The sequence below is a fragment of the Electrophorus electricus genome, chromosome 6, assembly GCF_013358815.1.
Source record: "Electrophorus electricus isolate fEleEle1 chromosome 6, fEleEle1.pri, whole genome shotgun sequence".
Taxonomy (NCBI): Eukaryota; Metazoa; Chordata; class Actinopteri; order Gymnotiformes; family Gymnotidae; genus Electrophorus; species Electrophorus electricus.
Genome location: NC_049540.1, coordinates 11758299 through 11770798, shown reverse-complemented (window position 1 = coordinate 11770798; position 12500 = coordinate 11758299). Strand labels below are relative to the sequence as shown.

General features: G+C 42.6%; 1 protein-coding gene across 2 annotated transcripts in view; it reads right to left on the bottom strand.

Annotated features, from left to right (window-relative positions):
- The window catches only part of abcg4a (ATP-binding cassette, sub-family G (WHITE), member 4a), a 25406-nt gene extending 16829 nt beyond the window's left edge, over window positions 1-8577 (bottom strand). The window contains exons 1-2 of one of the 2 annotated variants that reach the window (XM_035527543.1): window positions 7746-8577; window positions 3610-3847 (exon numbers count right to left, since the gene is read on the bottom strand). In XM_035527543.1, the coding sequence (XP_035383436.1) occupies window positions 3610-3838 (229 nt within the window). In that variant the 5' untranslated portion in view covers window positions 3839-3847; window positions 7746-8577. The remainder of the gene's footprint in view (window positions 1-3609; window positions 3848-7745) is intronic. The other variant, XM_035527542.1, reaches the window with a different exon arrangement.
- Window positions 8578-12500: the final 3923 nt, after the last annotated feature.

Sequence of the window (12500 nt, the reverse complement as noted above, 5' to 3'; positions counted from 1 at the left end):
GGTCAAGGGACTTCATTAAAACAAGCAAATAAACAAAGAAACAAAGAAATTGATTTGGATGGCTGGATGACGAGCCAAAATAGAAACTCCCAGCCACAGAAATGGTCAAACATCACCGACAAGCCAGTTTACATGTATGAAATTTCATTCATACATTTCCATAAGCAGACCTTTTTATTTTATTTTACCCAATCCAGATCCTAACCTTGGAACTTCTGACTAGTTCACTTTGGAACCGTTCAAGACTCTGTATGAAAAGATTCTGTATAAAAGATTCAATCAAACCCCTCTGGATGTTTAATAAGTGTACATCTGTACTTCTAAAAGGTAAAAGAGCCAAAGTCGAAGAACAAATGATTCAATGAGAGCATTCTCAGCTGTAGGAGTCTGACACTCTGAACAGACCTAATAATCTTTGCCTCATTTCGAGATGAATTTATGAAGAGATCTCAGGAATGCCATTTCATGGTAATAAAATAAGTGAATAGACATAATCAGATACAGCTGCTCTGTGGAGTAATTTTAAATTAATTTGAATGAATGAAATGATGTCATATTGAATTCAGTGACATAATCCAGGATAAGGAGGTGCTGAAAAATGTGACAATTCTGTGTGTGTGTGTTCATGTGTGTGCAGGTGTATGCACGTGTGTGTGTGTGTGTGTGTGTGTGTGTGTGTGCATGTGTATTTGTACATATATGTTCGTGCATACATCAGTGGAGCTGACTGTGTGTGTGCGTTTGAGTATTCTTGTGTGTTATACAGTAAGAATGGAACTGACTGTGTGTGTGTGTGTGTGTGTGTGTGTGTGTGTGTGTGTGTGTGTGTGTGTGTATGTGTGTGTGGAGGGGGGTACACTGTGGGTTTAAGATATGGCACAGACCCAAAGCCACTACTGATACCTAAAGCAGTTTTAGAAATTAAATAGATGATTCAACAATGCGTCACATGCCATGAGCACAGTAACAACATGACTGCATGTGCAAGATAGTTAGTTAGAAAGAGGTAGTGAGTGTGTCTGTGTGTGAGAGAGAAAGATGGAGAGTGTGTAGAGCATGTGTGTGGTATGTGTGTGAGAGAGAGGGAATAGTGTGTGTGACAGAGAGAGAGGAGAGTGTGTATATGTGTGCATGAGAGGAAGAGCGAGAGAAAGGAGATGCAGAGATGGGGGAAAGGAAAAGCAAATGAGGAGAGGAGAGACATATTTTAAGAGGTCGATCTTTCACAATAGGGCTCCAGGAAGACAGAAAACAAAGACAGGCATACAGCACAACATTTACGAAGACATGATTAAGAATGGAGATCCAACTGTCATACGCCCTCTTGTCAACTTATGCTCACAAAGCCCTGATTATGCAGATATCACTTGTGTATCATTCTCTTCCTGTCCCACTATGTGATAATTAGACAAGCTCTCTCTCTCTCACACACACACACACACACACACACACACACACACACACACACACACACACACACACACACACACACACACACACACACGTTCTATCTCAGCTGGACTTTAGGATCTACCCACTGTCTGATGTCTTGCCACAAATTACGAACAGTTTGGGGGTGGCAGCCACAAAACAAGCCCCACCCCTCCAGCTTGACATCATCCTCAGCAGCATGGTGCCGAGGTAAATAGCACACGACTGCTGGCACCATCTGGCACCACGGCTCAAGAGATGAGGCGCTCCCACCTGCCACGTCCGCAGTGTTGACTGGTCCTTAAGTGCCCTGTATGGTCCTGTGGGGCCCCATGCAAAGTTGCCCCAGTGGGAGCAAATGAGCAGTAGGCCTGCGCAGGTATTGCTGTGGGCAGCCTATGCGCACACACATGCCCACAGAGAGCCCAAAGTAGGCCCACAAAGGCATGTTGGGTACATGGGGCAAAGTATGAATCTGTGACAGCTGACCAGAGACAGCCAGTGTGTTTGTGTGAGTGTGTGTGTGTGTGTGTGTGCACATGAGGGTGCGTGTGCGAGTATGAGTAGGCATATGCTTGATTGTTGTCGGTTAATTTCTTAGATTTTCTTTCAGAATAGAATAGATAACAGTGCTTGACAAGGATAGCAAGGATGTTGTACAGCAATTGTCTAATAGCAATATATTAGGGGTCTAATAACACATACAAATGATATCCAAGGCATGTATTCTGCATATCAGCATTCTGATATCGGCAAGGCATCTATTCTGTGTATCAGCAGGCAGAGCTATCCAAAGAGAAAAGAGCGAGTCAGACAGAGAGAGAGAGAAAAAGAGAGAGAGAGACGAGATTGAAAGGATGTGAGTGGATGACTAGACCAATGTGAAATGGTCTTCATCCCACTGCTGAGTGATTCTTCTGCATGTGCATGTCCCCTTACAGTGACAAGCCGTGTGCTGCATCGTCTCAGCGTGCTGTGGGACAACCCGCGGCTACTGCTGCTGCACACTGATCCTATCAGCCAGTGAATCAGAGCTGACCAATCACAGCACACCGGCTCTTACCAAGGTATGCATTTCTCTGTGTGTGTTTCTGGGGGGCGGGGGGGGGGGGGGGGGTAGATAAAGATGTTTATGTCAATGCGTGTTTGTGTTTGTATTTTGTTTGGTGTTATATTGTATGTGGATTTTTAGGTGTCTATATGTGCACAGATCAATAACAAGGCCGTACATCCAGGACAAAAGAGGACAAACTAATGCATCACCCAGTGGGATATTATAGTGCAGAGCTCTAGATGTGAGGGGTGGGGGGGGCATGTGTGTGTAAATGACTAATGGACCAGGGTAGTTAAGGCTGGGGTTAGTTAAGCAGCACAGTAGACAGCTCAGCTCAGCACTGGTGTGCAGTAGTGCGTCATTTCTCATGTGTAAAGACTGCTGAACCCAGCACTACGCACGGCCTGAGTGAGAGTCACAGGGTGGAGAGAGTGTATAGAGTATGAAAACTTAACAGGGCAGGGTGCAGCTGTGGCTGGAGGCAGGGCGGCATGGAAGGTGAGTGAGCACATGTGTGAATGCAACAAGTCGAGAGATAAGCAGAGCGGTGAATGAGACAGTTGTGAATGGGGAGATACTGATAAATCGTTGTATTGATCTCAGTAGCGGTAGAAGGAGAAAGCAATGCCTTTGCTGTATGTCACGATGAGGAAACGCTGTAGTACAATCTACTTTTATCTGCCAAGGAATTCCAGAGTATCTGTCCCGCACACGAAGTCCAAAACTGCGACAAAGGCAGATCACTTACAAGAAACGTTGGGGAAAAGAAACAGCTCCAAGTCTGCTATGAGATGAACAGATTTTGGAGGAAATAATTCACACATACACGTATGCAAACACACACATGCACACACACAGACACACACACAGACACACACATGCACTTTAAAAGCCCAATGAGGAACCACTGCAAATGACAATTAAATGACAAATCAAGTTTCTGCTGATGCTACAAAACCTTTCAACAAAAAACAAAGATTATTAAAAACATTTTATTATGAAAGTGGATCATAGTCCCTTTTACTGAACTCCCCAGTGTGCCCGCCATAGGAATTTCCAAATTGTATTTTGATAGAGGAGTCGTTAGCGTCCTTGACTGCATTATAAACTAGCTCCTGCAGTACCTCTCCTCCTCCAGCAGGGGCCCTCGTGAATGGTATAGGAGAGCTCGGTGAATTCCAGGTCGACTGTTGAGCGCCGGGGCAGGTGAGAGAACCTCTGCGCCTCTGTGATGTGATTCTCCACCTTCTTCAGGTGGGTTAGCAGAGCAGCGTCCGGAGGGCCTCCCCCTGTCCGCTTGGTCTCTTCCATAGGGATGGAGACCGACCCCTGCTCCAAGGACCTCTCAGCCATACCAAGAGCCTAAGAAAGTAAAGGGATCATGAAAAAGCTTAAAAAAAAAAAAAAAAAAAAAAAAAAAGCATGATCAATTATATTATACAAATCTAGTCCCTGAAAGAGTATATTCCAAAAATGCAATGTCTGATGACCCACTATTTTTGGCTACTAATGAGAAAAGGACACTACATTTCAAAAAAAAAGAAAAAAAGTGAATTGCATTTTCTGACCTCAAGGGATACCTGACACAGGAAGACATGTGCATTCACACATACCCAGACACACACATAGACACACAGACACTCTCTTAAGCAGGTACCTTGATGAGTAATGAGTTCTCCTGTGAGCACGCTTGAACGAAGCCTGCAAGGTCACAATAGGAAGAAAGATCCCGGGGATGAGGGAATCATGTAGTGAGACCTGCGACATGCCATTTTCTAAGATAAAAGACAACCCTGCTCAGGCTGAGTCAAACATCTCCTGAACTGAATTCAATCACTGTTGCGATGCTTCTAAATGTGAGCTCTCCGAGTGGAAGAAAATTGCCTGATTGAAGTTCGAAATGTTTCTCTCCTCAGCACCTCCTATTAATGCAGGGTCTTAGACACTAAGGACACTAATAAGAATGGGCTATGGGCACTTAGACTGGCAGTATATAGGCTGTATACTGGTGTCAGTCTGGTGGATGTGAGGGTAGAATCTTAGAAACAGCTAATCAAATCACACAAGAAAGACAAAGGACTCAGGAACAAGAGCTGCCTGAACTGTAGCTGTGATCTCATCGGCTGTGTCTCAAAGTCAGTGAAGGTGACGTCACAGCATTGCTTTGGTCTGTGTTTGTGTCTCACGCTACTCTCACAACAATCTCATAACTCAGTGTTGATACTCTAGTGAAAGACATTGGCCTCAGCTTGCCTAAAAAATGGTCTTGATTTGATTCTTGGTCTCATGAAGATCTCTAGCAACACAAAACCAATAGTAACAAATGAAATGTTTATTAATGTTATTGTTGTTTATTAGTAGTGTCTTTAATTTGTCTATATTGTTAGTCTGTTAAAACACAAAAGAAAACTTAACATGCAACTTTGTCAAAGAGCAGCATGTTAGATTTTTTAAATATAATAATGTTTACCCAAAAAAACCCCAAAGCAACAACGATTACTGGAGTAAAAATAATTCGTTTAAAACATTTTGAGATATTGTCATGGCTTGCCAAAAGAACTTTTAAAGCCATTGAGAAAATGCTGTTGGACCATTTAACTATTCAGTAAATTACAGTTTAAGTGTTAAAAAAGGACAGAATTATTGCCCACTCATTAAACTATAGGTTCCCTTACTCAGCTTTAATGATCGAAAAAGCCAGGTAAACATTGTTTTGACAGATGCTCTTACCCAGAGCAACTGACATATATTTATCAGTATGACGGCATGTCTGCTTAGCTGGGAGTCGAACCCATGACCTGCAGGTTGACAGCACCTAGTTCTACCTGCTCTATCATATAGCTCTCCAATCACACAAATGTTTAAGAGACTATACAGATATAGGCAACAGAGCAACTGTGGAGTCTATCAGTCTTTAATTTATAGTTTTAGAGTGCCAAACTGTTGGTCTTAGTCTTCTCCCAGAAGAAGGCATTAGCCAAGCAAAAACCCATTTTCTGCGCCGTACAGAGACAAAGGTGTCGGCGTCTGTATGTGGGAATCTGGCGGCCACAATTCCGGAAGCACTCTGCAGGAAGTGCAGATTTGATTACATCCCCACATGATTGCAGAGTGCTGATTTGCAAGAACCTTCTGGACAACACACACACACACACACAGCAGAACTCCACATAAAACAGGAAATCTCTAGCAACACCACTAAGGCTTTGAAGAATTCAGAAATTCCACAACAGGATCTGCTCAACCCCACACAATTATCTTTTAGCCTGGCGTCTGAAGAACATGCAGTGGTGCATTTGCACAGCCTCAAACTGCTGTACCAAAAGGCAGGCAAAGGCAGTGGAGGTGGAAACACTACTGACTGCACTGAAGAGGCCATCACATCAAAATGTGTTATAGTGTTATATGTATGTAGCAATGCACTTTGTCTCCATCACAGTCTAAACTAGTTTCTGCTACCTGTCGTTCTTTCTATCCCTTTTGCCATCTTTCTTTTTGCCTCTTTCTCTCTTTCTCTCTCTCTGTCTACCTTTCTCTTTGGAGTGGGTATGCAAGGTCCAGCACCTTATCAAATTAAAACTGGGATTATCCAGAGTGCCAATTCCCTCCACCAAAGCAAGCAAGCACATAACAGCAGCAGCAGCAACAACAACAACAACAATAATAATAATATCAACAACAACAACAACAACAATAACAATAATAATATAAACAACAACAACAACAGCAACCAACAGCCTTTTCTCACAGTTTCTGCTGAGGGCATGCGGAGGTGCCGTAAAGGCTAATGGTGCTCTGGTAGCACTTTGAGGCCAGACAGTTCAATCAGTTAGGTTTTAGGCCGGACAGTAAATTCTAATGTGTGAAAATTAAAAATATTTAAAACGACTTCAGTTCTCAGTGCCCAGCACATCCCTTCCCTTTGAAGATTAGGAAAGATGAATTTCATGCCTTCTGCATTGCCAGACTTCAATACTGCAAGTAGTTGCCAGATTTGGTGAATAAGGCAATTTATATTATGCATTTCTAGATCAAATTGGTCAGCATTTTAAAATGGCTTATTGTCGTGTTCCACACAGAGCACTTCTATTATAAATTGGTCAGTTATGGTTTTAACTTTGTGGGTTGTAGTGTCATATCCCAGTAAACGGGAGCACTTGAATACCTATTTTTAATTCTACTTTTCTCCCAACTTCATGCCAGTTCTCACCAGCTAGCTGGTTTTCCCCTGTCATACGACAGCCAATCACGGGGGAGTACGTGCTTCCTCCATAGACTGTATGTACAGTTTGTGGTTTCCTTCGTGACAAGTGGTCATCATACGATTCTGTCATAGAGCCAGAGTTGAACGGACAGGTTGTTTAAAGGTAATGAACAGGACGAGTGGCTCGGTGTATGTAACACAAGTGCAAGCCACTATCTGCGTCTAAGGCACTGCAGGCAGGAGGTAATTGAGGCAAACAAAAGCCACGTCACTCTTGAGCTTGTCTGATAGGCACCTCTGGCAAAAATACAGTCTTGAACAGCGGCCACCAGTCAGGGCGAAACTATACAGGAAGCGCAAACTATAAATCCACCCAACCCACCAACCTGGCCGCGAATAGTCGCAGTAATGTCGTTAATATTATATGGTAATTTGTTATTTGCATCTAAGATTCATAACGGCTTGCATCTTTTCTGTAAACCTTCATATTCACAGGTGATACGGGAGGGGCGGGGATCTGTGTGCGGAGGACTCTATTGATTGACCTGCCATTAGTGGGCATCCATTTACACTCTACCACAAAATTGCGCGGCACAGGCGGTGCAGTCTGTAGGGGAGAACGGTCGCTTCAGTGCTCGCGGTTATTCCGTAGAGGATACTAGAGCCGAGAGATATGAGAACGCTAGGATGGTTGTCTGAACGTAACCTATGCGGCATTTAAAGCGGCTAGTCAGATTAATTCCTATTTATCATCAAACCACTTATGTTACAACCTCGCCATTTGGCTGGCTCTTTTTGAGATAAGGATGCTAATGATGTAGCCTAAAGACATACGCCAGTTGCCTCCATCCCTAAACGCTGGTGGCCTAAGTAAACTAAATCCGCATGATGGATTTGTTTAGACCATCCACAAGTGTGTGTTTATCCCTCCCTGTCTCTTTTGCTTCTCTCTCTCTCTCTCTCTCTCTCTCTCTCTCTCTCTCTCTCTCACACACACACACACACACACACACACACACAAGGGCAGATGCCAGCTCAAGCCGTTGTCCAACCTACTTTTTGTTCAGTTGAGATCAAGCGACACGTCTCCAGTTGTTGATGCGTTTATTTACATAGATGTCCAATTCATGTTGTCATGCCCAGTTGCACCACAGAAGTAGGCTACACACCGGATTCAGCAACAGGAGAGCGGCCCGTGCTAGTCCCGTACAAAGACAAGATGTCCAGCGAGCGTCAGAATCGGTAAAACGCCTGGTTCCGCTCACCATCAACGGAGACGGTCTTCTCCTCTTGAAAACAGTTATGTCCGTCATTCAAATCGTAAATCTCAAATATTATAATCCCGATCGAAAAGATCTCAGTATAAAACAAACAACAGTTATGAATAATTAACTAAATGCAGCATCCTCAAACAGCGAAGTAGGAGTTACATTTCGGACACCAAGTCTGCATTTGAATCCGTACCAGTGCGTTCGTAGAGGAGTCAACCACGCACGCGTTCGATAATATAGAGAATGGCAGTCTTTATTTTAATGTCCACTCTCAACGTTCAGTCTTCGTCGCTCTTCAGGACTGCGTACCGCAGCAGTTCGATAGCACGCACTGGCGTTATCTTGCCGGCCACTTCTTCTCTGGCACGCCCGTCGGTCTGGGATGCGGGGCGTAACTGGCAGGTTGAGAGAGAGAATGTCCGATCCCTAACAATCCCGTGCTGAACGCAGATATTAAAGAACCAGATGTGTTTTTCTGTTACCGTTGATCTCGCTATACTCTGCTTAAGTATGGGCCCAGTGGCAGGTTGAAGGTAGCTCTCAATCAGGACAAAATAATTAAATTCCGTCCAGCTGGCAGCAAGGTGAAAAGACTTTAGGCAACATACTTGCGTTGATTAAAAAAAAAAAAAAAAACAAAAAAAAACCAGAGTAGTCTACAGTCATCGCTGCAGAAAACTCAGGGGTGGGTTGGCAAGGTGCCAGTCTACGGTCACGGGACAGGTGGTGGATCTCAGTTTTCCCATGATCCAAGTTGAAAGTCAAGTTGGCGCGAAGCATCCATGTGGTCCAGTGTTAAACCACAGCGCTCTTTTCTAGAGTTCCATTAGATGCCTGGGTTGTTTGCCCAGGAGATATGACATTGAAATTTGCAATAGACTTTCTATTGCAAAGGAATATTTAAAGGCACGCTATTGTCAAGAGATGCTGCCTATTTCAGAAAAATACACCAGCGCCACGTAATAATATTTAACGAGAGTTACAGGCATATGTGCTAAGGGATGTTCAATTAAGATGACTCGCACGAATATATGAAGAACACTCTCATCGTAAACAAATAAAAATAACAGGCAGTAGCAGGCACGGGCTGAATTTGAGCGTGCGGTCTCTTTAAAGACCGCACCTGCGCGTCCGCTGGTGCTGATGCTGCAGTGGAAGGGTTATTTTCGGTGAAACGAGCGAGGTTACTCCCGTTCAAACGACGCCCTACACCATCCGTGCACAGAAACCAAAATACATGTAAACATTCTCTTCCCCTTCCAAAGATTTTGCTGTGAAATGTTATGTATGACATATCTGTGACATTTTAAAGTGGCTTATTGTCCTGTTCCACACAGAGCACCTCTACTATAAACTATATATATTTAATAAATTTTTAAAAACTATGTTAGAGAATATGCACAGAACGGTGTCGTAGACGCTTTTCTGTCCCGTCTAACATTAAGTAGGCACGTTGATACTGATAAGGAGAATAACTGCCCGTAGCCGTAGCCTTTTAGATGCTATTTATATATGTTATCTCTGAAAGAATGTAATAAAATATCACACCGTTTTAGTGTTGTCATTTTTTATAAGGATATTGACGACCACTCCGAGACACACAGGATATAGAGAGCAACCCGTCACCGGTTTGACGATATTCTCAAGTAAGCGTCTGATCTTCCGACATCTAGTGGTTAAATCTATAAATGCTTGCGAGAAAGCATTTCATGTGTAGAAGAGTGTTAGGTAAAATAACCTAACCTCCCTTGAACAAAAACATTACGCAAGCGCGTTCACGCACGTATGCACGAGCATGCGTGCGCGACACACGCGCGAGCACCAACACACACACACACACACACACACACACACACACACACACACACACACACAGCATTTCCAAGTTTTGAAAATTCTCAGCTATGAAGATATATATAATGACGAAATTAACATAATAGAAAAAAAAACGAAATTACATAGTAGTAGTATACATAAAGTATACTAAGTAGTATGCATAAATTACATGCTACATAAAATAGGTGCTACATGTCTTGCTCTTACATTCTGTAAAATGGGAAACCAAGACTGTGATGATGTGATATTTACAAATATTTACCATTCCTGACACCACTCCTTTATGTAAAGAAATTTTACATGTGATATTTCATATAGGCCAAGCAATTATATTGAGTCACGGGGCCATCCTGCTCAGATAATTACTGCCCAGACTATTTCAGGATCATGAGTTTATGCTCCATTTGCACGGAGAGAGTGCCCATCACAGCAGTCGACACACCAAGCAAAACACACTTTTGAGTAAGAGAGGAAGGTTCCCTTCACACCTTGTTCCATTAGGTGCACCTGCTCTATAGCAGGACCTTAATGGCCTGCCATGGATTTTGAAATGCATACTTCGGTTACTGACAGGAATGCGTGACATAAAAAGATCCGGGGGGTGGGGGCAGGATAGTTCGACTCTGTTATACTCCTATGAGACTTTATCATGTCCCCATTCGCTTTACCACACAACAGGCAGGGAATTCATTAATTAACTCCATGGCTACAAGGCTCAGAACCTTCCCAAGGACAAACATTAACCACCAAATCACAGCTGAATCTGGAGGAGAACTCCAAATCTGCTTATTCTTGGAGAGTGCAAACGGTGTGGCATGGTAGGATGTAGCTTCACTTCCGGAAGCTTCTATTAACATATGATGGTGTTGTTATTAAAAGGCTTCATGTGTGAGTGCGTCTGGACTTGGTGTCCATGTGTAATATGAAAATTAGATTTGTTTTCCATAAAATTGTAATTTACATGTTGCTGTTATGTTGGGTGCCGAACTCTGGTGGCGTTCAGCACAGTTTCATGATTTTTCTACTCTTACACACCTGGGAAATAAACCTGCTAAATAACTGATAAGTTGAATCACGGGTGTTTGAGCAAGTAAATCACCAAATCACCAAGACTGAAGTTGGGCTTATAGTATCTGTGTCTCATAAGTCTGTTTATGTGCATGTATTAAGACTCTAGACCAGAGCAAGACAGGATGGGAATCCATCATCAAAGAGGCAGACCTGAATGATGTTTTAATGTACCGCACTGCACCCACAGTGTCAGCTTTCATATTTCTTTTCTCTTCCATCTCTCCCCTTTCAATAAATCCAAGCCAAAAGGCCACACTGTCCTAATCACTGGTATTACTCAAACAGTACTTGTATGGAATCAGGCAAGAACCGGAAGAGTTGTCAGGCAGAGTGGAGTCAATCAGGGCGCATAGACGCACACTGTGAAACCCCAAAACCAGGTTGAATGATCCAAAGTCACAACAGATGCAGCAGAGACAGACAAAGGCACTGTCACGAACAGTCCCAACAGTATGCAGGCAATACAACTAACCAACAAAGACTTTGCAATGAGGTGTTTGTGAATGCAGTTTTTAAATGGTCTGTGGTGGTCATGGCGATAGTATACAGGTGTGTGATGGCAGGGGCCAGTGGCTAATGGACTGGAGAGGCTGATTGGCTGAGTATTGGGGGTGAAGGTGTACCAGGGGGTGTTAAACTACTGAGTATAGTGTAAACGTTATTTCCTAGTAAACATGCACAATTTATTGTGAGCAGTTTTGGATCATAGAATTGTCAAATATGCCAATACCAAATACAAGCTGTAACCAATAGATTAAATTTGATAAAGAAATTCCCTCTAGTGTTTGTGTTTATAACTTGACATTGTAGTACTACACGCATGTCATTTTAGTTCAGGATGTTAAGTTCAGAAAATCTGACATTATGACCGATGTGTGTTAAGCAGAGAATGAACACATCCTACAATAGGCCATTAGGTCCATACAGTGAGATAGCTAACGGTCATCAATCTAATCAGATCTGTCTTGAAAAATCATTAAATCATGTTGTTTTGGAGAAATTCTAAGCTCTCCCAGAGCTCTTGATTTCAATAAAAGAAAGCAAGCATCATTAAATTTCTAAAGGTTGTTATTTGTTCTACAGTCTTCACCACCTGTGACTGTAGAGTAAAAATAGGATAATAAAGAAATGAAGCAATATACATCATATAATTCACTGCACTGTACAGACACTTCTGTTTGGTGGGTTACAAGACGAAAGATTCCACTGAGTTCAGCACAGGGACTGTTGTTTGGTCTTAAGTAAAACATGAGTGCAAAGAAGGAGCCTTCTCCAAACACAAGACTTTAAACTAAAACTGAAAGTACTAAAAAAGTCTCAAAATATCTGGCTAGCCAAAGTCTGGGTTCTCATGTCCTGAGTTCTTCCCTTTTTTGTGTAAATGCTAGTCTGGCTGATCTATTTCAAGAAGACAAATGTCTTGAACAAAAGTCATGGAGTGTCTTCTAAAAAAATTTTTTACATACCATGTGAATAACCTCTTTATAGCCCATGACATATTCCCACCAAACAGAATTGAAGGATTTACCGTTGAAATTAGAGACATAAAGAACCTTTCTAAGAAGAAAAAAATACTCCATCTCGCAGACACTGAAACAGAAAACAAAAGAAATAGCCATCAGTCAGTCTAATA